The sequence below is a fragment of the Festucalex cinctus genome, chromosome 5 (assembly GCF_051991245.1).
Source record: "Festucalex cinctus isolate MCC-2025b chromosome 5, RoL_Fcin_1.0, whole genome shotgun sequence".
Taxonomy (NCBI): domain Eukaryota; kingdom Metazoa; phylum Chordata; class Actinopteri; order Syngnathiformes; family Syngnathidae; genus Festucalex; species Festucalex cinctus.
Genome location: NC_135415.1, coordinates 22,393,269 through 22,420,117, shown reverse-complemented (window position 1 = coordinate 22,420,117; position 26,849 = coordinate 22,393,269). Strand labels below are relative to the sequence as shown.

At 38.0% G+C, this 26,849-nt stretch overlaps 2 protein-coding genes across 2 annotated transcripts; both read left to right on the top strand.

Moving 5' to 3' along the window:
- The first annotated feature begins 836 nt into the window (after positions 1–836).
- On the top strand, positions 837–3,959 carry LOC144019597 (uncharacterized). Its single transcript, XM_077522757.1, has 4 exons — positions 837–1,096; positions 1,245–1,328; positions 1,880–2,081; positions 3,014–3,959. Exons 1-4 carry the CDS (start codon positions 1,019–1,021, stop codon positions 3,169–3,171), a joined length of 522 nt encoding a protein of 173 aa, XP_077378883.1. The 5' UTR covers positions 837–1,018; the 3' UTR covers positions 3,172–3,959.
- Positions 3,960–8,370: 4,411 nt separating this feature from the next.
- LOC144019647 (uncharacterized) lies at positions 8,371–11,034 on the top strand. Its single transcript, XM_077522844.1, has 4 exons — positions 8,371–8,794; positions 8,943–9,026; positions 9,578–9,779; positions 10,712–11,034. Exons 1-4 carry the CDS (start codon positions 8,717–8,719, stop codon positions 10,867–10,869), a joined length of 522 nt encoding a protein of 173 aa, XP_077378970.1. The 5' UTR covers positions 8,371–8,716; the 3' UTR covers positions 10,870–11,034.
- Positions 11,035–26,849: the final 15,815 nt, after the last annotated feature.

The following is a 26,849-nucleotide window of genomic DNA, read 5'->3' as shown; positions in this document are numbered from 1 at the left end:
AGGGGTCTTATTTTAACGAACTCCTCCTACAGAGTTTATCCGATCATCTCCAAACTTGGTGTGATTCATCTTAAGATGTTGAAGATGAAAAGTTATTGAAAGCTTTTTATTTTGTCGCACGCTGTTGCCGTGGCATGCACAGTTTGCAAAGGAAAAAATTACTTCTTAATGAAGCATTCCCAGTTGTACGAAGCAGCTAGAGCTACGAAAATTTGGAGACAAATGTAACAGCCCACGATGTACAAAAAAGTCTCTTGGTGCCATGTGCTAAACCCAACAGGAAGTCCCGCATCACATTTTGAGCTAAAAAACTCCTCTTTAACGAAGCATTCCCGGTTGTACGTTTCACCTAGCGCTATGATAATTTAGAGGCATACATAAGAGCCCACGATGTACAAAAAAGTCTCTTGGAACCATGTGCTAAACCAAACAGGAAGTCCGCCATTTTGATTTATGATGGGATTTGTAGCCTTTTTTTGTGGCCTTTTTTAGGGGTCATATTTTAACTCCTCCTACAAAATTCATCCGACCGTGTTCAAACTTGGTGTGTTTCATCTTAAGATGTTTAAGATGCAAATTTATCGAAAGTTTTTTATTTTGTCGCACGCTGCTGCTATAGCGATGCATTGGTTGCCAAGTAAAGTGCTGCTTTGTTTTTTTTTTATCTATACATGTGTGAAAACTCGTGAAACTTTGCACACACATCAGACTTGTCATTAACATGAATTTTTAGAGATTTCTTGTGCAATTTGCAATAAATCGCACCCTCTATACATTTTTTATGGAGCATTTCCGATTGGATGATTCAAGCGCAAAATAACTAAAGATGACTTGACTTGACCTAGATTTGTGAAAACTCAGAGGCATACCTATTATATTATTATTATTTTTTGTACCTTACAAGATTATCTCTTGTGCCACATTAAACCCCTTTGCAGGCCTGAGCCAAACCACGGTCCATACATTTGATACCACTGCTTTATTTCAATGGTCAAGTACTTCATAACCACACCTACTTATGCTTGTCCTTGCATATATAGTAGACAACAAAGAGCTCTTTCAACAAAAGACATTTCCATCTACAAAGTCATACAAGGTAAGCACTCTATAAATTCTGCAATCACTACACTTCTATTCCTAAATTATCACTTCAAATACCAACAATGGTTAATACAGCTACAAATTTCTTGTATGTTTATGAAGTATGATACTGTATTTATTTCTACTCCTTTGCTTTTCTACAGAACATGAACAAATCAACAAGCAAATTCTCTTTTGATAAAGACCCTCTAATCATCTCCATACGCAAAGATTGCCAACTTTTTTCCGTAAGTATACAATACATAAACTAAACAGGACAACTTTCTCAATCATATACAGTATGCCATACATATATGTATTAAGTTCTCATTTATTAACAGGTTTGTTAAAGGCACCTTTAGTGTGTTTTTCTGTTTGTAATGTTTCTCCACGAGCACGTCTAGCCATTGATATCATGTAGAACACATATGCTAACCTTTTAGAGACAATTGAAGCTTACTTGCACAGTAGCCACTATCTTAACCACTTAATTCACATGTCTACTTGACAACTTATTACATGTAGTGAAATGGTACTTTGTGCGTCTTATGCTTTTTTCTGAACACTGCTTTTCAACTCTTTCCTTAAAACCAATACATGCGGCACTGTTATACTGTATAAATATATATGTCCGTGTGTATATATTTGTATATTCTTTCAAATAAACTCGTTTTGACACACACAGCCATTGAGTAACATGCAACACGACCACAACGTTTTGCACCAACACGTTACCTCTGCTATTTAGAATCATGGAATCTAACATGACTGATTTTCATTGAATGCTTTGTCATTACAGTATGCATGCATTGATCATGCTTTCAGTCGCAACGACTTATACCAGCGCAGCCTTGATCTTCATTCCCAAATGAACCAACTAGTCCATGTGACTCGAGTCAATCGAGCACTTGAAAAACAGATAGACTTCAAAACCAAGCTTGTGAAAGAACTCCAGACTGCATTGGATATAAAGGATGCATGTGATGCATTTGTCCGTGATGGTAAGCTATATGACATGGAAGACACACAAACACTAACACAGCAAGCATCCCCATCCTACACATTGTGTATAATGAATGACATGTTTGACAATGGACATTTTTACATTTTTTTGTTAATGCACGTTCCTTTTTTTCTGTTAGGAATATCTTGAAGGTAACATTGGACTGTTAACTAAAACACTGACTGATTATTGAGCCGCAATTTCTCAATGTATATAATGTGAATACATACTACACTTGATTACTTTCAAATGTGACTGATATCATGTAGCTATGCTGTGATCTTGCCCTCTTTCATCCACTGATAGACACTTCAAAGTTCTTTTTTTTCTGTATCTTCTCAAAATAACTGACATATTCATGGAAAAGATTGTATTTAAATTCTATCATTGTTAATTACTATTATTATGTTTATGTCTTTGCCCCTGATTATGATGTTTCTATACCATAGATTTTTTTTAAAATTTTTTTGGGACATATTGTGACTTGACCTTTACAATACTAATTTTTACTAAGAAAAAATCAATCACACACCATAATATTTTATACTTATCCTGCATGTATCTGGACACACCATGCCAAATTTTACACTTACATAACCATTTATGTACCTGTCGTATCCTTACTTTTATTCATCATTTCATCACACAATCCTAAAACATTGCTTTTTGACCCAGAGGATTCAACTATACCATTTTTGCGTGTCTTATTACTTACTAGCTATATTATTTATTAACGGGCAAAAACTATGAATATAAGATCACCGTCAAATATTACGTCTGTAATATCCATATACAGTGCATTACATAATATGCATTTGTATTAAGACACTACCATGCTAAAAATATGCACACGACTGTTCTGTAAACTACACCTAAGACAACCAAACTTCACAGATCTAACATGATTCTTCATTCTTTTTTGTTCTACAGATGTATCAAATGCTGCCACACAGACAGAAGAAGCCACTGAGGACATGCACGAAGACGATGATCACAATATAACAGGACAGGTTAACCCCCCTGAAGTTTTAGCCCGCAGGTCAAAGCGTCCTAGGACTAATTCATCCATGGAGGTTACATTATCCTAAGACAGACTATGTGCTAACCCAAACTCTTTGACCCCAAGGGATTCATCTGCCCCAGAAAACTTTTACACTAAAGAGTTTATCTGTCCTAGGGCGCTGTTAACCCCAGGTTAAAGTGTTATTTAATCTGTCCTGTTACAACAGCTATACATAAACAGCTGCATTCCTCTCCTGTTCCATCTCTCGCACTTCTTTCATCTCTTTTTCTCCTCTACTTATACCTATGCTTGCTCATGTGCTTTTTTCCCCTTTAGATGATGTCATTGGTTAGCCTGCTTCAAAGCTACATTTTTTCTTGAATAACTGTCACACATTTACTGTTTGCTGGACCCTACAAAACTGTCACAATACTTCACTATGTCATGAATACATATGTGTTGCACAGCGACACCACATTAAGAGTCATCAAAAAGCTTTTTATTTGATCACACACCATCTCTGTGCCATGCAATGTTTTCAAATAAACAGATGCTGGTTTTGAATATCAAACGAGCGACTTTTCATGAAACTTTGCACACACATCAGAAAGTCCACACTTTTGAATTTATTTTGGGAATTGTGCATCCTTTTTGGCCTTTTACTGCACCTTTTTACACACAAGGCACGGCAAATGCATTTCTATTTTCCATGGTCCTTGTCTATTTAACAGTACCCCAACGTGCAAGTCCCCCGACTTGCATATACCCCAACGTGGCCCGGGTTGCGAGGGCCCTTTATAGCTGCTCGCAGCTCTAGTTATTCTTCTTTTTCTTCTCCGCAAACAATCGCATTTTTGAGACACTAAACGTGAACGAAAACTCACCAAACTTTACACGCACATCAGGCCTGGCGAAAAATTTGATATTTTAAAGTCGCCATACATGATAACAGAAAAATGGCTCCTTAGCGCCCCCTACATAGGTTAAACGGATCCCTGTCCCGCTACGATTGTCCGACGGCTATGAAAATTGTGTGGCACCTGTAGCACATCCCAATGAACAAAAACCTCTTTGAAGTGTGTACCCTAAAATAGACAGAAAGTGAGGTATGAGTATTTAAATGTCCAATTTTTGCCAATTTTTGCACATTTACAGGGGTCATACTTTTGCCCGCTTCTCCTACACGGTTAACCCGATTGACTTCAAACTTGGGATGTACCATCTCAACACCTGGGACAACATCATTGTGAAAAATGAAAAGTTTTTGATATACTATATGACGGTGGTGGCGCATCAAATTTAGAGTTTAAAAATTCTTACTTCACGAAGCATTGCCGGTTGTACGTTTAATCTAGAGCTACGAAAATTGGTACACATATGTAACAGGCTATGACCTACAAAAAACTCTTTTTGAACCATATGCTAAACCTAACAGGAAGTCCACCATTTTGATTTATTTTGGAACGTGTTGCCATTTTTTTGGCCATTTCATTGGGGTCTTATTTTAACGAACTCCTCCTACAGTGTTTATCCGATCATCTTCAAACTTGGTGTGATTCATCTTAAGATGTTGAAGATGAAAAGTTATTGAAAGCTTTGTATTTCGTCGCACACTGTTGTCATGGCATGCACTGTTTTTAAAGGAAAAAAAATATCCTTAAAGAAGCATTCCCATTTGTACGAAGCAGCTAGAGCTACGAAAATTTGTAGACATATGTAACAGCCCAAGATGTACAAAAAAGTCTCTTGGTGCCCTGTGCTAAACCCAACAGGAAGTCCCCCAGGGGCCGGGCATCACATTTTGAGCTAAAAAACTCCTCTTTAACAAAGCATACCCGGCTGTACGTTTCACATAGAGTTACCAAAATTTGTAGAGGTATATAACAGCCCTCGAGGTACAAAAAACTCTTTTTGAACCATAGGCTAAACCTAACAGGACGTCCGCCATTTTGATTTACTTTGGAATGTGTTGCCATTTTTTTGGGCCATTTCATAGGGGTCATATTTTAACAAACTCCTCCTACAGAGTTTATCCGATCATCTTCAAACTTGGTGTGATTCATCTTAAGATGTTGAAAATGAAAAGTGATTGAAAGTTTTTTATTTCGTCACACGCTGTTGTCGTGGCATGCACTTTTTGCAAAGGAAAAAAAATCTTATTAATGAAACATTCCCAGTTGTACGAAACAGCTAGAGCGACGAAAAATTGTAGACATATGTAACAGTCCAGGATGTACAAAAAAGTCTCTTGGTGCCATGTGCTTAACCTAACAGGAAGTCCCCCAGGGGCCGGGCATCACATTTTGAGCTAAAAAACTCCTCTTTAACGAAGCATTCCCGGTTGTACGTTTCACCTAGCGCTATGATAATTTGCAGGCATACATAAGAGCCCACGATGTACAAAAAAGTCTCTTGGAACCATGTGCTAAACCAAACAGGAAGTCTGCCATTTTGATTTATGATGGGATTTGTTGCCATTTTTTGTGGCCTTTTTCAGGGGTCATATTTTAACGAACCCCTCCTACAAAATTTATCCGACTGTCTTCAAACTTGGTGTGTTTCATCTTAAGATGTTTAAGATGCAAAGTAATCGAAAGTTTTTTATTTTGTAACACGCTGTTGCCATAGCAATGCATTGTTTGTCAAGTGCTGCTTTTTTTTTATATACACATGAAAACTCATGAAACTTTGCAAACACATCAGACTCGTCATGAACATGAATTTTCAGAGATTTATTGTGCAATTTGCAATAAATAGCGCCCTCTAGACATTTTTATGAAGCCTTTCCGATTGTATGATTATGCTAGACCTACAAAAAAGTATTATGTAGCCATTTGCCAAACCAAAGAGGAAGTCCGCTATTTTGATTATATTTTGGAAATTATACATAATTTTTGGCCTTTTTCATTAAACTTTGCACAGACAAGGCATGGAAAAAACGAACATTTTAAATGGTCCTTGTTCCATGTAATAGTTGTCAAGTGCTGCTTTTTTTTTTTTTTTATACACATGAAAACTCATGAAACTTTGCAAACACATCAGACTTGTCATGAACATGAATTTTTTGAGATTTATTGTGCAATTTGCAATAAATAGCGCCCTCTAGACATTTTTATGAAGCATTTCCGATTGTATGATTATGCTAGACCTACAAAAAAGTATTATGTAGCCATTTGCCAAACCAAAGAGGAAGTCCGCTATTTTGATTTTATTTTGGGAATTATACATCATTTTTGGCCTTTCTCATTAAACTTTGCACAGACAAGCCATGGAAAAAACTAACATTTTAAATGGTCCTTGTTCCATGTAACAGTACCCCAACGTGCCAGTACCCTGACGTGCAAGTAACCCAACGTTGTGCTCAATAGCGCCCTCTATGCATTTTTATGGAGCATTTCCAATTGTATGATTCAAGCGATACACAACTAAAGATGACTTGACCAAGATTTATGAAAACTGGGAGGCATACCTATTAGCTTAAGACCTACAAAAGGTATTCTGTAGCCGTATGCTAAACCTAAAAGGAAGTCCACCATTTTGAATTTATTTTGGGAATTGCACACCATATTTTGCGTTTTGATTAAACTTTGCACACACAAGGCTTGTCAAAAACATTTTAGATGGTCTTGTCCTATTTGACAGTACCCCAACGTGCCAGTACCCCGACGTGCAAGTACCCCAACGTGGCCCGGGTTGCGAGGGCCCTTTATAGCTGCTCGCAGCTCTAGTTATTATTCTTCTTCTTCTTCTTCTTCTTCTTTTTCTTTGTTATTATTCTTTTCCGCAAACAACCACATTTTTGAGGCACTAAACATGAACGAAAACTCACCAAACTTTACACACAGATCGGGTCTGGCGAAAAATTTGATATTTTAAAGTCGCCATACATGATAACAGAAAAATGGCTCTGTAGCGCCACCTACATAGGTTTAACGGATCCCTGTCCCGCTACGATTGTCCTATGGCTACGAAAATTGTGTGGCACCTGTAGCACATCCAGATGAACAAAAACCTCTTTGATATGTGTACCCTAAAATAGACAGGAAGTGAGGTATGAGTATTTGAATGTCCAATTTTGGCCCATTTTTGCACATTTACAGGGGTCATACTTTTGCCCGCTTCTCCTACACGGTTAACCCGATTGACTTCAAACTTGGGCTGTACCATCTCAACACCTGGGACAACATCATGGTAAAAAATCTAAAGTTTTTGACATACTATATGACGGTGGCGGGGCATCAAATTTACAGTTTCAAAATTCTTACTTAACGAAGCATTGCCGGTGGTACGTTTAATCTAGAGCTACGAAAATTGGTACACATATGTAACAGACTATGATCTACAAAAAAGCCTGTTGGTGCCATATGCTAAACCTAACAGGAAGTCCGCCAGAGGCGAGGCATCAAATTTTGTGTTTCAAAATTCTAACTTAATGAAGCATTCCCGGCTGTACATTTCACCTAGAGTTACCAATATTTGAAGACATATGTAACAGCCCTCAAGGTACAAAAAACTCTTTTTGAACCATATGCTAAACCGAACAGGAAGTCCGCCATTTTGATTTACTTTGGAACGTGTTGCCATTTTTTGGGCCATTTCATAGGGGTCTTATTTTAACGAACTCCTCCTACAGAGTTTATCCGATCATCTCCAAACTTGGTGTGATTCATCTTAAGATGTTGAAGATGAAAAGTTATTGAAAGCTTTTTATTTTGTCGCACGCTGTTGCCGTGGCATGCACAGTTTGCAAAGGAAAAAATTCCTTCTTAATGAAGCATTCCCAGTTGTACGAAGCAGCTAGAGCTACGAAAATTTGGAGACAAATGTAACAGCCCACGATGTACAAAAAAGTCTCTTGGTGCCATGTGCTAAACCCAACAGGAAGTCCCGTAGGGGCCGGGCATCACATTTTGAGCTAAAAAACTCCTCTTTAACGAAGCATTCCTGGTTGTACGTTTCACCTAGCGCTATGATAATTTAGAGGCATACATAAGAGCCCACGATGTACAAAAAAGTCTCTTGGAACCATGTGCTAAACCAAACAGGAAGTCCGCCATTTTGATTTATGATGGGATTTGTAGCCTTTTTTTGTGGCCTTTTTTAGGGGTCATATTTTAACTCCTCCTACAAAATTCATCCGACCGTGTTCAAACTTGGTGTGTTTCATCTTAAGATGTTTAAGATGCAAATTTATCGAAAGTTTTTTATTTTGTCGCACGCTGCTGCTATAGCGATGCATTGGTTGCCAAGTAAAGTGCTGCTTTGTTTTTTTTTTATCTATACATGTGTGAAAACTCGTGAAACTTTGCACACACATCAGACTTGTCATTAACATGAATTTTTAGAGATTTCTTGTGCAATTTGCAATAAATCGCACCCTCTATACATTTTTTATGGAGCATTTCCGATTGGATGATTCAAGCGCGAAATAACTAAAGATGACTTGACTTGACCTAGATTTGTGAAAACTCAGAGGCATACCTATTAGATTATTATTATTTTTTGTACCTTACAAGATTATCTCTTGTGCCACATTAAACCCCTTTGCAGGCCTGAGCCAAACCACGGTCCATACATTTGATACCACTGCTTTATTTCAATGGTCAAGTACTTCATAACCACACCTACTTATGCTTGTCCTTGCATATATAGTAGACAACAAAGAGCTCTTTCAACAAAAGACATTTCCATCTACAAAGTCATACAAGGTAAGCACTCTATAAATTCTGCAATCACTACACTTCTATTCCTAAATTATCACTTCAAATACCAACAATGGTTAATACAGCTACAAATTTCTTGTATGTTTATGAAGTATGATACTGTATTTATTTCTACTCCTTTGCTTTTCTACAGAACATGAACAAATCACCAAGCAAATTCTCTTTTGATAAAGACCCTCTAATCATCTCCATACGCAAAGATTGCCAACTTTTTTCCGTAAGTATACAATACATAAACTAAACAGGACAACTTTCTCAATCATATACAGTATGCCATACATATATGTATTAAGTTCTCATTTATTAACAGGTTTGTTAAAGGCACCTTTAGTGTGTTTTTCTGTTTGTAATGTTTCTCCACGAGCACGTCTAGCCATTGATATCATGTAGAACACATATGCTAACCTTTTAGAGACAATTGAAGCTTACTTGCACAGTAGCCACTATCTTAACCACTTAATTCACATGTCTACTTGACAACTTATTACATGTAGTGAAATGGTACTTTGTGCGTCTTATGCTTTTTTCTGAACACTGCTTTTCAACTCTTTCCTTAAAACCAATACATGCGGTACTGTTATACTGTATAAATATATATGTCCGTGTGTATATATTTGTATATTCTTTCAAATAAACTCGTTTTGACACACACAGCCATTGAGTAACATGCAACACGACCACAACGTTTTGCACCAACACGTTACCTCTGCTATTTAGAATCATGGAATCTAACATGACTGATTTTCATTGAATGCTTTGTCATTACAGTATGCATGCATTGATCATGCTTCCAGTCGCAACGACTTATACCAGCGCAGCCTTGATCTTCATTCCCAAATGACCCAACTAGTCCATGTGACTCGAGTCAATCGAGCACTTGAAAAACAGATAGACTTCAAAACCAAGCTTGTGAAAGAACTCCAGACTGCATTGGATATAAAGGATGCATGTGATGCAGTTGTCCGTGATGGTAAGCTATATGACATGGAAGACACACAAACACTAACACAGCAAGCATCCCCATCCTTCACATTGTGTATAATGAATGACATGTTTGACAATGGACATTTTTACATTTTTTTGTTAATGCACGTTCCTTTTTTTCTGTTAGGAATATCTTGAAGGTAACATTGGACTGTTAACTAAAACACTGACTGATTATTGAGCCGCAATTTCTCAATGTATATAATGTGAATACATACTACACTTGATTACTTTCAAATGTGACTGATATCATGTAGCTATGCTGTGATCTTGCCCTCTTTCATCCACTGATAGACACTTCAAAGTTCTTTTTTTTCTGTATCTTCTCAAAATAACTGACATATTCATGGAAAAGATTGTATTTAAATTCTATCATTATTAATTACTATTATTATGTTTATGTCTTTGCCCCTGATTATGATGTTTCTATACCATAGATTTTTTTTTTTAATTTTTTTGGACATACTGTGACTTGACCATTACAATACTAATTTTTACTAAGAAAAAATCAATCACACACCATAATATTTTATACTTATCCTGCATGTATCTGGACACACCATGCCAAATTTTACACTTACATAACCATTTATGTACCTGTCGTATCCTTACTTTTATTCATCATTTCATCACACAATCCTAAAACATTGCTTTTTGACCCAGAGGATTCAACTATACCATTTTTGCGTGTCTTATTACTTACTAGCTATATTATTTATTAACGGGCAAAAACTATGAATATAAGATCACCGTCAAATATTACGTCTGTAATATCCATATACAGTGCATTACATAATATGCATTTGTATTAAGACACTACCATGCTAAAAATATGCACACGACTGTTCTGTAAACTACACCTAAGACAACCAAACTTCACAGATCTAACATGATTCTTCATTCTTTTTTGTTCTACAGATGTATCAAATGCTGCCACACAGACAGAAGAAGCCACTGAGGACATGCACGAAGACGATGATCACAATATAACAGGACAGGTTAACCCCCCTGAAGTTTTAGCCCGCAGGTCAAAGCGTCCTAGGACTAATTCATCCATGGAGGTTACATTATCCTAAGACAGACTATGTGCTAACCCAAACTCTTTGACCCCAAGGGATTCATCTGTCCCAGAAAACTTTTACACTAAAGAGTTTATCTGTCCTAGGGCGCTGTTAACCCCAGGTTAAAGTGTTATTTAATCTGTCCTGTTACAACAGCTATACATAAACAGCTGCATTCCTCTCCTGTTCCATCTCTCGCACTTCTTTCATCTCTTTTTCTCCTCTACTTATACCTATGCTTGCTCATGTGCTTTTTTCCCCTTTAGATGATGTCATTGGTTAGCCTGCTTCAAAGCTACATTTTTTCTTGAATAACTGTCACACATTTACTGTTTGCTGGACCCTACAAAACTGTCACAATACTTCACTATGTCATGAATACATATGTGTTGCACAGCGACACCACATTAAGAGTCATCAAAAAGCTTTTTATTTGATCACACACCATCTCTGTGCCATGCAATGTTTTCAAATGAACAGATGCTGGTTTTGAATATCAAACGAGCGACTTTTCATGAAACTTTGCACACACATCAGAAAGTCCACACTTTTGAATTTATTTTGGGAATTGTGCATCATTTTTGGCCTTTTACTGCACCTTTTTACACACAAGGCACGGCAAATGCATTTCTATTTTCCATGGTCCTTGTCTATTTAACAGTACCCCAACGTGCAAGTCCCCCGACTTGCATATACCCCAACGTGGCCCGGGTTGCGAGGGCCCTTTATAGCTGCTCGCAGCTCTAGTTACCCATTTTTTTCTTCTGAGCCGGCGCCTTATTTTACTTTTAATACTCATTGTTTGGAGTTGAATGAGTTGCTTTTTATTTCTTTTGAATGCACTGAATGTTTTTTCTCCCGAACGAGGGATTGGAACTTTTTACAGTTCTTTTGTCAAGTGACATATTGTGTTTAAAAATGTGTTGACGTCGTGTTGTTTCTCACATTCTTAGTGAATCTACCCCCTGGAGTTTTTTTTTTCCGGGTTGTGTGTACCTCTTCTCTCTGTTCCGTGACAAAATGACAGCAGAAGTAGATGATCAGGTTGGAGGCCATCTGTGGTTTGCCCAGTTGGAAGGACCTTTGGGAAAGCACTTGGGTGATTGGATCCTAATAGACATGGGTCCAATTTCAAGTTGAGATTAATTAATACTCCTCAGAATTTTGTAAGCAAGTAGAAAAAGAGAACAACCATGTTTATAACATTCTTTTCCCCAAACGTCTCATCCGCTAAGTATGAATACAAAGAAAAACAATTCTAATATGTCCAAAGAGAACTGAAATGCTATCTAGTGATTATGTATCCATATATGACTACTAGCAGTACAATCATGCCCGAGCCAGTAAAAGGATTAACTGCAAAATGTTTCTAAATAAGCAATACGTGATAAGAAAAACTTGGAAACATTACATTCCTATTTGTTCCCCATCTCTAGCCTCATACATCACCTAACCATGACCTGTCAGACCTCGGAGACTGAACTTTCCCTGGATGGAAAAACTTGTGGAGGAAGTGAGCAACTCCGGTGGCTTGGCAGTAACGTGCCGATTTGAGTCTGGTCACGTTCTCAGCCGTAACTGCTCGAAAAAGGCCCTAATGTTTCTTCCAGATGCAGAACCTGACCATCGGAAGGGTCAGAGGGGAGAGAGGGTGCAAGAGGGGGTTGGTCATTGATCATTTTTAGACCTGAAGTGACTGCCAGTGTCAAGGAGAGCATCTCATTACATGTGATGCAAAACCAACTGCCTAACCTGCTTGATTGTCATGACAGAAAAAAAGTCAAAAACACTCAGATATACTATAAATAAGATGTCTGAAAATTGATTTTTTTTTTTTTTTTTTTAATTCAACACTGCAATGTTGCTTTTTCCTTGCCCCTTGGAAGGCAAAGTTCATGTGTCATTTTTTGTTTTTTAGCATAATATAAAAAGTGCCCTTTTACCACTGATCGTTTTAATACATCCTCGACATCCATCAGCACAAATCTCAAATTCCATCCCATACCTGGATGTCAGTCAGTTCTGTGGAAGTAGTCCCAGGCCAGCAGCTTATAAAAACACAACATACCTCACGTCAAACCCAAATTATTCTTTTTGACTCAATTAAATGAGGTCGTATTAAATGAAGCGGAAAAGTTTTCCTTTCTGAGCGGGATACTGGAAAAGCATTTGACCTTCTAAAGCAGCGACTTGTACGCCATATTTGTTCAGACCTTTCTTATCTTCTGGCCAAGATGGAATATAATATTAAAAAAATAGAAGCATTTTTGAGGTGCACAGTAATCTTGCAGCCCGTCCCCTCTGATACTTATCAGAGGGTGGAAGCATGTGTCCAGTTAATTCAACCCAGGAAGAAGGTGGGTGGACATGAAGGGTCGGGAAATGGCGGTGGTGGTGTTGGGTTCAAAGTTCCCGCACAGACATGTAGAGAAGTAACAAGATCAAATGAATACTGCAAGGGAATAACAATCATGGTGATTTTTGCTGTGAAAATATAGGAAGGGGATAAGGCACCTCTTCACAGCTTGAGAGATGTTATCCTTCGTTTTTCCTCTCCACAATTCCTCGCTGACTGCCGGGATATGTCAATTCAGAAATTTCATAGCTTTAGTGTTGCGGTGAAAGTAGCAAGGAAGATATGAATCAAGACATTTCAACGTATTACTGCAACATATGCCCTGTGAAACATACATAGAAAATAGAATCTCATAATTAGGAGGTCCTTAAATTTGAGAAAAAGGGGAATCCAAGGTCAGCTGTATAGCTGTTTTGCTTTCTATGAAACAGCAGAGAGGAAGACCCACTGAGTCTGAGTCTGGTCAGCGCACAGATGCCTTCTGCCTCTTGGGGGAGACACAAGCGTAACTTCATCACATACTCTCTCCTCCTGCTATACGCAAGCTGCAACTTTATTTTTATTTTTTAAAACAAATTGTATTTAAAGCATTGGACTAAAACCCTCTTATGTAACAACAAGGCACTGAACTACACATATAAAGGAAGACAAAATATACATAGACCAAAAAATATGCCCAAAATGATTAGATCTAATAAAAAGGCTGTATCTATCGGACTTAACATAGGAAATAAAGCTTAATTTTGCTATAAATGTAGCACTGTTTATTTGTGGTTGCAACACAATGACCCCGTGACCCAACCCGGGCCAACACGGTCATAACAGTTATTTTCCTTATTAAGTGGGGCAGGATATTAAAAACAAACTTCAAGAAAAAAATTTAGGTACAGTTACATTACATTTACATTAGTTTATGTGATTGGATTTGTATTATATTGGAGGTTAATATTAGTGCTGTCACTATCGGATATTTTTAGAATCGATTAATCGATTGATTAATCAATCGGACTACAAAAATCAGTGAACAATTATTTGGGCAATTTTAAATTAAAAATGGCTTGAAATTACTCGATGATTAAATAGTTAATATTAATTAATAGAAAAAAAAGAAAAGAGCATTAATCTGTATTGATTAATCAATCGATTTATCCGATTCATTTTAATTTTGCATTAAAGTGTATTACAAAAGCACCAACCATTACTGTTTACGAACTGTTTTTTGGTGGCTATTTTGTACTCTGTATTCATATATGATTAAAAAAAAAAATATATTCCAATTCGGTCATTGTCTTCCAAAATAAAAACAGATGTTTGTCTTATTTTGGTTAAACACCGAAGATAATCAGTCTTCTGTCATGAAGGACTACAAAAATCAGTGAACAATTATTTGGGCAATTTTAAATTAAAAATGGCTCGAAATTACTCGATGATTAAAATAGATAATATTAATTAATAGAAAAAAAGAAAAGAGCAATTTCTTTTGTACTTTGAGTTTAAATTTTTAGTGACTGTAAATAATAGTTTTTTTTTAAATATTTGAGATTTTTTTTTTTTTTTAAATTTGTAAACCTACAATTTAGTCACATGGAAAAAAAAAAGTATTGCAAAGAGCAGCACACTGTTCGTCTTGCACAAAAACAAGAGGATAATCTAAGATAGGCATCCCATTCTTTATAGGCAACCATTAGCGCTTGAAAAAAAAAAAGACTTAAGCGGTCCACATCATCTTGATGCGAATTGTGCTTCCCTCCACATTTCCTGCGCCGTCTCAGATAGATTGTGATGTCAGAAGAAGGCGCGATGCCTAACTCAATCGGGCGTCTGTGGGAGAGGTCAGTGCCACGGGCTGCCATCATGCCACCTCAAATGACAATAGATGACGCTAATAGCAGACGCAACCGTAAAGACTGATCAGATTAGGGGCCCAATGAAGCTGTGACATATTACTGCTGGCTAAACACCAACTCGCTGATTGCGTGGAGTTATACTGCTGTTTTATAGCTCGATCTCGGTTATGATTCCGCAAGACCTCGCTGCCCTCCAGCACACTTTTCTGTCTTTCTTTTCTTCCTTTGCAAAAGGGAAATATTTTTTCCTCTCGTGTCTTTGTTGTTTTCGCTGTTTGCAAGCCGGCGCGTTCTCAAAAATGCCCATGTGCATTTGATAAAGATCTCTCCGGTCTTTCTCAATTTGTCGGCAGCCGCTAAGGAGCTCCAGCTCGGCCCTTCAGCTGCCTCCCATTTTATTGTGCAGGTTGTAATCAAAGCCAGGTCTGAAACGGTCACGCGCGTCTCTCACGACCTTTTAATATGGTTCCCATTGAGCATTGCAGGCTCGTGGAATGGTCAAAGTAGTGAGTCAAATGTTACACCCACAGGGATGTTTATTTATGTATGTAAAAGTTTTTAGTCGAAAACAAGTCAGTCAAAGTGTGATTGCTGCATTCTTCAGCCTTTGTTTAAAAGCTTCGCCACGGGAAAATGGAATTCAATTGTGTTGATGAATCATTTCTTGCAGCAATTCAAGGAAATGCGACAACCAGCAGAGACGCTGTTGATTCATTCACAGCTACTTTGCTGTATAAAAAGAATGTCAAGTTGAGTTATGTCCACATAGACCTCTTCTTTTATATCCCAAGTTTGACACTGGTGGCAAAACGGGAGTTAAGAACAGTCAGATGAATATTCTCCTATTCTGTTAAAAATGAAACTCATCTTGGGAAATTAATCTCATTTTTTTTTTGTATTCCTGTGCAGAAGGTAGGTCAGTTGCTTGAGAATTGTAGTTTACTTTATTACACACTATACAAAGTGAGCTTTTCTTTTTAATCTTGCACTTGCTAATATTTAAACATCAACTAAAACTAATACTAAAGCTAATAAAAAAAAAAGAAAAAAAAAAAGGAAAAACTAAAAACTAAAAAATCTATTAAACATAACTGGATTAAAACAACAACAGCAACAAAAAACTTCAAAATGAAATATAAACTAACTACTGTATAATGAAAAAGCCAAAGCTATTATAACCCTGGTTGCTGCCTATAATTTTATGTTATTCGGGTGTCATATTATCCTTTTTCTAATTATTGGGGATATCATATTTGAAAGTGAAAAGTACACTGAATGTGGCTCTCCTTTGCTAAATGCAATTATAACACAGTAAGTATACTGTAATAACAATAATAATAATAAATAATGGCCGCCCCTAAAATTTGAGACAGTGCAACTAAAATGTTCATTTATTTACGCCAGTGCAACCAGTAAGTTGCAGATCATTTAAAAAAAAAAAAATTGCGATTTTTGAATAATTTTTGTTGCTATCATACTTCTGCTCCACACTTTGTAACACGCAGTGGCTGATCGGCCATGGACGGCGCAACGGGACAGCAAAAATGTTCACTTTTATTAAAAAGAAACAAAAAAACAGGAGGCTGGGCGCCACCACGTATCACAATAGTCGTACGCCTCCCTGGCGTCAAAAACATTCACAGCCAAACATGAAAAAGCGTAACACACAAAAACAAAGAGGCGCCACCTTGTGGCGCGGTGCCACACAGCGGATTGTTACGACTAGGGATGTTCGATACCACTTTTTTTCAGACCGATACCGATACTCAGACTCTCAGTACTCACCGATACCGATACCAACTGCCGATAACAGTAGTACATTTTGACAAATAAAAAAAATCACTAAAAGATATTTTTAAACAAATATATTTCCTTTAATTTCGCCAAAAAAACAGCACAGTCACTCTTCAATAGTCTTAACGTTCAAAATAAAACACAAAAATGCTCTTTTAGTTTAAGATTCACAATTTTGAAGTATTTCCAAACCGGTGAAGTTTTGGTGAAAAACTGCTGCAAGCTCGATCCAGTTACAAGCAAGGAGGACTCACTTAACGTCTTCCCCCTCTGCCATCGGTTGCTTCTACTCGTCTGCGTCACGAGTACTCGAGTACTTGAAAAAAGGCTGGTATCGGCCCGATACCGATACCTGGTATCGGTACTCGCCCATCCCTAGTTACGACGTCAGCCCATTTAAGCAATATAGTGAAAATGAATGGGATGAATATTTACTTTGCAAGTTAATTTATACTGTGTGCCCCTACATTATCTTCTTGTAACCCTAAAATTTCAGGCTGGGGCCAATGTGCTCCTTGTAAAATGAAAAAAAAAAAAAAAAAAAAAGTAGTCTGAAGCCTTGACTTATGGTAAAAAAAAAAAAAAAAAAAAGAAAAGAAAAAAACGCTAATTGTTAAATTAGTGGAGTTGCAAACGATGAACTGCAGTATAAGTGGGGGAAGAATGTATCTTATAAAAAGAAAAATAAATCACTGAATGATTGAGCTTCCCTTCAGCAAATTATTTGATACCGTTGCTGCTTGAGTTTAATAAATGTGACAGTCACGTTCCACCTGTCTTGGGTTTCAGGGAGTTCTCGGTGCCTTCCAGTTTCTCGTTGTGTGAAGGTGAATTTTTCAGATGTTCAACACACCAGGAAAGAAGGCCGCTGGGGTCAACTTGTCTTCTGTTAGCAGACTGAGAGGCCCGAGTGGAGGCAGAGGCACAGATTTGTATTTTGCCTTCTGGAGAACACAAACTCACTCCCGAAGGAGCAGCAGTGCGAGTTTGTGTGCACGCATGCTTGGCTATGAGCGTATCTTTACTGTATGTGTTGGTCAAAAAGGATGGAGGGGGTGAAAAAAAAAATTGTTAGAAAGGCCGTGTACTTATTCATCACACTCTGATGTTTCTTTTAAATTGGCAACATTTAATTTGGCACGGCCGTATTTCGTAATAAAGCATAATGGAATGGAGCTGAATCGTGCGTGCGTGATTATAGAGAGAACAGTAAAAGTAGTTCTCGCTTTTACTGTGGACATCATTTCCAACAGACAGGTCATTTGCAGCTTTATATTCAGTTCACAGCAGCCCGGCGGGCTCATTTGGACTCTCTTTGGAATTCTTGTGCGTTGGATTCAAATGAAACGAGCATCGCGTAAAATGTAGAAATGGTGTCGGACATTTAATGCAGGACGTACTCGTCTTTCTTGAAGATTCTCATCCATAAGACATACTTGTAAATGTCTCTTCTTTGCAATTCTCCTAAAATGGCCAAATTCAGACATATTAAGGTCTTTACTGTAAATACCATTGCAGCCATGTAAAGTTGGGACTTTTATTGGCTTTTAGTGCAAGCATGAAGACATGTCGTCGACATCTGTAGAGAAAATTCTGTGAACGTGTGCAACTTATGGTGCTTTTCCATTGGAAAAATAAAATACCTACAATGAGCTGTTTTAACTCATTTGCTCCCAATAACGTGTAAATACGTTTTTTGTTTAATGTTGTACGTGTCCCAAAGACGTATTCATACGTTTTTTTGTTGATGAATGAAGAGACTTTAATCTTTCTTTTGGTAGGTTCCATGCTTTTATAGCAATTGAACAGAATATTCTGTGGGCCTTGCAAAATCAGTCAAAATCCAGTAAAACAGCCGGGAGCGAACGAAATTGCTTCTGTGAAAATGGCTGGCAGTGAATGAGTTAATATGGGTGACATATGACACAAGTCTACAATGTATGCATGTGTTGAAAGGCTTTTATAAATCGAATATTCCGCAGCCTGAGTTACGACGAGCCCCGTTTTTTTTATTTACTGTATTTTCCATTCAGCAATTGTTGCCTTGCTTCAGTGGCCATGAGTTTTCAGTTTAAGAGCCCGCTGCAGGGAGGGGAAGTGTTCTCAGAATAATAAGCGTTTAACAAGGAGGACTCTCGACGAGCATTTTGGAGACATTTAAGACAAAATACTAATTCATTCTTATTGGATGATTGCATTTTGTTTCGAGAGCAGTTGATATCTTTTCATGTAAAAGTTGTCATAGTCCAGAGAAAACCTTGTAACTGCGCTTTGTGGTGATTTTGACTTGCTGTTGAAAAGGGTGTGGTTAAACAGCAATGCCTATGAAGTTTTTTGGTTACTTACCTGGTTAAGATAAGTACCCAGGTAACAAGTTCCGTTGAAGAAATCAATGAAAAAAGGGGTATTGAAGTCATTTAGTTGTTTGCATTAATTCATATTGTTTACATGTATTTACATCTTTTAAAACGATCTTGTTGTACAGAATGTTGCTTTTGTTTTCGCAAAATGTACCACGAAATTAATACAGAATCTGCAAGTGAGTGTCTGGGTGAGAGGTGCGGCCAACAACAGCTTCTGTGTGTATGTGCTGTGTTTTTGTTTTTGTTTTATTGTACTGTTTTCCTAGCTGAAAAGTGGAAAGTGGAAAAATACTGTACCAATTGTGGTAGTAAAGTTTGTGTAAAAAAAAAAAAGTCGCTTATTAACTCATTCAGTCCCAGCCACTTTCACAGAAGCAATCTCGCTCGCTCCCGGCTGTTTTACTGGATTTTGACTGATTTTGCAAGGCCCACTGAATATTGTGTTCTATTGCTATAAAGGGATAGAACCTATCAAAAGAAGGTTTAAAGTCTCGTCTTTCATCAGGGAAAAAAAAAGTTTCTATCTATTTCCATTTTGCAGCAATTAGCATTAGAAGAGAGCTAAGTTTCATCAGTTTTCGCAAATCTATTTAAAATTGTAAGTTAATTGAGCTTTTTTTCTACATGGCCCTGGTTGATCTCCTTTGCTCTGCTGCCACCTGCTGGCCGTTTGTGTAATAACTACCATTTCTGCAACCGTTCTTTGCAGTTGAGAGGCTGCATCAAAGCCTTCTGTATGCTCTAGCATAAAAAACAAACAAAAAAAACGTATAAATACTTCTTTGGGACACTTAGAACATAAAAAAAAAACGTATTTACACGTTATTGGGAGCAAATGAGTTAATAATCTCAAACATTGTCACCTTGTGTGCGTTGCAAAAGTTACTGCTAGCTATATTGTTTAATGCCATGTTCTACTGTATATTTTTGGCAGTAATATTAGGATGAAAAATAATAATAATTAAAAAAAAACTTTAAACCAACTGGATTTTTATTTATTTAGTATTTTTTTAGTATTTAACCATAAAAACAATATTTTAAGGGTTATTTAGTAAGATTAATTATTTAAAAAAACATTTGGATAATAGTTTGTTAATTTATTTTCTTTTTTTTATTAATAGAGTCAAATTTTAACCTTTTTAAGGGGCTTTTAATTACACATGGCTTTACATTTGTTAAATTGTTTAGTGTATTAATGTCAGTTGCACTGTACAATAATCTAATATTGAGCTTATTGTCTGTTCTGTGTTATCTCCTGTTTTACATTACTGAACATGTTTACGCTACTTCTTTCCTTTCCAAACAATGCGTTATCATCGGTAAACACAAACACGGCATGCTCAGTCTTTAAGGGCATCTTGCTGTTTGTTTATGCAAGGTTTTATTTTTATTGTTTAGTCTGCATTGTGTTCCTCATTCACTACAATGCAACAGGGTCCTAATTAGGACCTCGTGTTTTGTAATAAACTTGTTTCCTGCCTTTTGTAGTTAATAATAATCTGCCGTGGGATGGAAGTGCAGGTGCATCATTTCGGGCAACATATTAATCATTGTGCAGCAGCAGTGCAGACAGCCTCAGGTATTCACCACCGGAGTCCCAAATGTTTTTATTTGCACTCACACAAGCACTGTGCGGTGAATGGCGCAAGGTACAAAAGTATTTGTATTCCATTTACAGCTCGTGACAAAGATATGCTGCAAATATTCTCAAAAGGCAGTTTGATTTGCAATGCAGCTCCCTTACCGCACCTAAAAAGACAATTTATTGTCTCCAGCTCGAAGAAAACATCATCTTTCATACAGAAAAGTACTCGAACGGTATATGACTCAGGATTATTCTCCAAAAAGAATAAGAGCGCTGCAGGATTAATAGTATTTTCCGTTCGTTTCTCAACTCAGCCAGAGCGACAAGACCAAAGGATGTTCTCGCTCACTGTCGTGTGGTTTTGCATTTGACAGTCAGCTTGTACTTGACACCACACTTGTGTTTGCTTTGGCATGTAAAACAAATCCTTAAGAATTCTGCCATTTGCGAAGACAGGATTGTTGATTCATTAAAAAAATCGTCTGCGTTCCCTCCCACAACGGCGCAAAATACAAAGAAAAAAGTCAACTCGACCCATGTGCACAGTAACAATGTGCTTTGCACTAGACTAACATGAAAATAGGATATGGAAAACACATTGGATAATATATAAAATAAATGTTGTTTTTATTTAATCACAAATGTCCCTAATGTCGATCAAGGTTATTTTGTCATATGTCCATCCCTAAAACCAACCTCTATTGGATAATCAATTCTGAGATGTGAGCACAATTAATGCAAATCCATGAAGTGGTCAATGTCTACAAAGTACACACACATAAAAATGCTGCCCATCTAGACACACAAACAATCACATTTCAAATCATTTTGGTTTGCGCCATCTACAGGCTACGACTTCACCTAATCACATATTGAAGTTTCATTAACAATGCATATTAATTATTTGAGTAATTTGGAAGCAGGGTATTTCATTATTTTTTCAAATTAGCTATCACCTATTAAATGAGTATTTGCCACAGGCCATTAAATATAATTAGCTGTTTTATTACGTGTTATCTTTTGTCCTGTGACCTTTTGGAGCATCTTCGCTGAACTGCCGTTGAACTCTGGGCCGATGAAGTTTAAGGACATAAAAAGGACATTTGTTATTCATTGAAATAATAAAGTACAGTATTATCTACTGTATGTTCATCCCTTTTTTCCAGTGATTGTAAAGTATTTCTTACTGCTAATTGAGCACCAGACTCTCTTGAAATCAGTTTATTGTTACTTTCCCAAATAATCAATTACCTTTTTTCAAGCTGTAGTTTGTACGACATAGCTAAACGTTAAATTGTGAAACTTTTTTGCTGTATCATCAAACGTGGGCCACATACTGTGTGTTATTGTTTACTGATCATTTCAAGCATGTTTTTGTAGTACCAGAACTAGAACCACTAACTGCTTATGTGTTGAAGGATCATGGAAATGTATTCCCGCTAGCTTATTGCTATAGTCGCCAGTCACAACCCAACACAGGCTGAGCTTTTCTGGCGGCCTATTTCCAACATTACAATGCAAAACCGGCATGAGGTAAACAGCACAGCCAACTTCTTATAGCAATAATATAAAAGTTGGCTAACGGTGAGTGTATTGACTTGTTTAGCGCTGTTGAACGGTCAACCAAGATAGCATTTAGCATTAGCTAAAGTAATAACAAAACACCGGTCACAATATTCACTCACGATTACATTTGTAAAAGTAGTTCCTGGTGCGAAATATTCTATATTTGATTTTCATTGAAATTATAATGTCCCGGTTTTTTATTTGAAAATCTGGTCACCCTACATTACTAAATTATGAAGTTCACAATAAAATACAGCCTAGTGTAGGTGTTCACGAGACTAGTGGTAACACCATCGTGTCTATTTGGAATAGATTGTGGAGTACCAATGTCCAATCTTTGCAGTGGTCTATTAGTATTGACCCTGAGAGTGGAAAACAACACCACTCATACAGAATATTGATGCCAGGGAGGTGGCATACTGCATGATTTGTGCACACATGCTTCCTCATTGATTGTTTATTACAACTGCACAGTACAGACGGGGGAAAGGCTCCATCTATCACCCGCCAGTAATGAGTATTTACATGCCGACTCAATTCAGGGTGCAGGCATCTCCAATGGGCTCTGAGAAAGACAATGATTGAGCAGCAATCATATCTTATTATGTGACTGCACTACAAGAGTGGAGAAAGGAGCGAGGGGGGAGGCGGGCGCTTTGGAAGTGACTGTTTTCTGGTGCAACCGTGGAGCCTTTTGCCGCAAGCTAGCATGCGGCCTCGACTCCTCGTTGCTTGGATCAATGCTAGTGCTTCATCAGGCGGCATGGCAAAGACGAATGCGCCTGTTTTAAAAAGTAGACAAGTATCCTGATGTGAGCTATGCACGTACACTAATGAGCTGTGTGGCTGCATGTAGTCGTAGTGATTACCATCTCTTGTGGACATTGATCGCAGCGGGGCAAAAAATAAATAAAAAATGGGTGTGAAATCAGCAACAAAAGCAGCGGAACAGCGTGACGCTTCGCCCTGGTATCACAACGGGAAGACCACTGTCTTTTCAGAAATGTTCTTTCTCCTCTTGTCAACCTGAAAGGGGAAGTTTCCCATAAAAAAAATATATTTTTGAATTGTCATGTTTGTTAGTATAACTGAACTGTAGTACATCAGGGAAATGATCTGTGAAAAAACAACAACAAAACAGTTGTACCCGAGGTTGGTTTTGGTCTTTTGATCAGTCTCAAGACCATTTGTAAGGGGTCTTGGTCTTGCTTGAATTTTCACTTAGTATACCCAAACTGAAAACAAATCAAATTAAACTTTATTTATATAGCACATTTCATACTTAAAATGCGACTGTGCGGTGTAATTAAAACATCCATAGCACAATACAAAAAGCCCCCTAGCCCAAGATCCCCATGACCACGCCCACACTCATACACAGCATGAGAACTATGTAAAAAAACAAAAAAACATGGGGGGGCACAGAGAAACCATGTAAGGAAAAGCACCCAAGGGGAGATCATCCACATTGAGAGAGAAGATGACAGCCCATGGCCACAGAAAGCGGTACCAGAGACCTCTGGCCCAGATTGACCACAGTAGGCACCACAGAGGGTTTAGATGACCCCCCACAACACACACACACACACACACCATCCCCACACACCAGTCCCCCGGGCCTCAATCTTTTCTTAGTCCAGACCTTGTCTCAGCTCTTCAAAGTTTCAGTCCTGGCTAGATCTTTGTCTGTGTGGTTTTACTACAACAACACTAGATGTTTTTTTGTTCTGGAAGTTTGGGCTTCTGTGTCTAAATGAGAAGCCAAAGAAGACTTATGTTCTGACAGTCAATAATAACAAAGTGCCCCCTGTGTCCCGTCTGGATCCGCTTGAGAGCCAGATGTGTTTTGACTGAGCCGATGAACATTTTTTTGTGGAATCTAATGTCTTGTATTCAACTGTTTCCCCTTCATGTCTAAGACTGAATCTCTACGCTGCCCATTTTGGTCAATACTTCATTGCATGTAAGATATGTTATTGATGAGGACTGGTTAGGAAAACTACCAGCACAAAGAGACATGGATGCTTACATTACATTGTGTGCACTGTGGTTTGAGATGTCTTACATACACAAGCATAGCTTCCAGATATGTCAATACGATATTTGGGGAATTACTTTTAAGATCCAGCCACCACTTTTCAAAACAGTTTCCTTTGGCACGTCCGTTGGTGAATTGAAGAAACAAACTATATGGCTTGTCATTCTAGATCGTTCAATCCTAGTTTTATCACATGGGCCTACTGCCTGACGATATGTGTGAGGTCCGTTTGGGAGGGTGTCACCAAATGGCGGTTACTTAAGTATTTGAGGAAAGCAGGGTGGAACCCGTTGAAAATTGGAACAAATTGCTGATTCATTTAACAAGGCACATTTTTACTCGGGATATGCTGGAAGAATGTTTTGCCGCTTGGATAACTAGAATTTGTTGGTGGTGCCAAGGAAGAACTTTTTTTGTGTGTGTCCAAATAAAGTTTTTCTTTGCACCTTCGCCTGAGAGAGTACACTTCTATTTTATGAAGGGATTCTTAAAGCAAAAGTACTGAACTTGCTCACATGAGTTTTCTCGTGCCCATTTCCGCTACACAGTAGCTACCTTGTCTCAACTAAACTTGCTATTGATGCTTCCAGGAACTGTTTTTAGTGGTACCATTTAAGGCCACAGAGCAAGAAATGACAAAAAACAAAAACACTCGCTATTGCTTACTTCCCTTGTTGCTGTGCTCATCAGCGTTTTCTTGCTGCACTCTTTCTCCTCCTAAATGAAATTTGTGTCCTTACCATGACCGGAAGCCACACGCTGAGAAGTAAATACAAGAGACGCTCCTTCTGACTGATTCCTTCAATACAAAGAGGTTTTCGCAGCTTCCTGAAGTTCTATCTTGAAGTTGATACTCAGCAATGGAAAAAGCTGGACAAATTCACACCGACACTAAAACGGGATTGTGGCTGTCGATTTTAACTGCTTAATTAGTTGAACTCTGCATGTTTTACTGTGGTCGGCAGTAGGCAGTCCGTCATTTGCGGTCTGGTAGGTCTGCGAAGAGGATCCAATTCTGCTGGGAATGAAGACTCAAAAGACCCCTGAAATCTAAAAACAACAAATGAATATCTTATACAGTATCTGTGAGTATAAATTTACATGTATAATTTCGGTGGCATTTAGTAGGCAGCCCCACAGGCCAGTACAGATGTCTCTGGCAATGACCTAACTCTTCATTAATATGTATGCAGACAAGCGACTTAAAAAAGAAGACGACTAAAATTGCTCTTCTCTTGTTACAGCTTCCCTGTGCTTTGAGTGCACCAGGGAGAGTGAAAAGCTGTCCAAGAGCACATCATGAACTCCCTACTCACCTCATCCCCCTCCCCTTCCATCTGGGCCAAATGTGTCTGTGTGTGAGAGAGTGTGCAGTGGAGGTTTGAGTTTATTAAGAGACATTTAAAGAGGATCCCTGACCAAATTCTCCTTTAATGTATTTGTTTAGGTATCAGGGCTCATGTCCTACCTTGTCAGAGGGGAAACCTCTTTTGTTGGAGCGGAGGAAACAGTGATGTGATTGTTCTGCGCTTTTTTTTCATCCTTCTTTTTTTTTTCCTCTGGTCACATCTTAGACAAGTTAACCTCTTTAATTAAGAGTACTTAGCTGTGTGGGCCCGGACGGGGCAGGAAGCGATTGTTGAGACCCTGCCAAGCTGGATTGGGTTTCTCGGCAGCCCATGCTTCCAGCCAAGACTTGAATGGGAGACTGGCTTGTCAGCAGATGCTGTGCTCGGGGATCAGTGTCTCTCTGTGAGGTTACAAGAGCCCTTTTCCTCCAGACAAGAGGAGGAGGGTGGACAGAGGACAAGTAAAGGGTGTAGTGACCAAACGAAGATGAGGAGAAACTCTTATGTAGGAAACTGAATACGTGGCATTGACTGTCAGTTACTTTCTAGCCCGGTGAACATGTCAGCACAGCATTGTCCTCTGTTGGGGAATGGAGGAACAGGGGGAGTGGTTTGGAATGGGGTCCATCAGTCGGGGACGCTAAGGCCCACCCACTGAAATATTTGAATGCTACATCATTTAAAAATCAACATGTAGTCAGGAGTCACAGACCAATGAAAACCATGTGTGGTCAAATAACGTTTCTTTCTTCTTCTTTTCTGAAAATACACCACTAAAATGTCCTAGACAGATTTAGTACCAGTGACGTAAATCATTTTTTTCACAGTCATCATTGAATGTGTGCTGAAATGTGTTTCGACCATTTACAATATAACTGATTGACTATGTACAAAGTTCTAAGTCGCACTTTCTAAGGCGTAATGGATAGATGCAAGGACTGTTTTCACAAAGCTCTAAATTTCATAGCAGTGTTGCATTAAATTGACATCATTAATTGTATATTTGCTAATATTATACGTTGAAATGGTCTCAAAGGTGAATTTAATGTGCTTATCGTCAAATTAAGAATGGGAATGATGTGACACAGTTTTGTTGA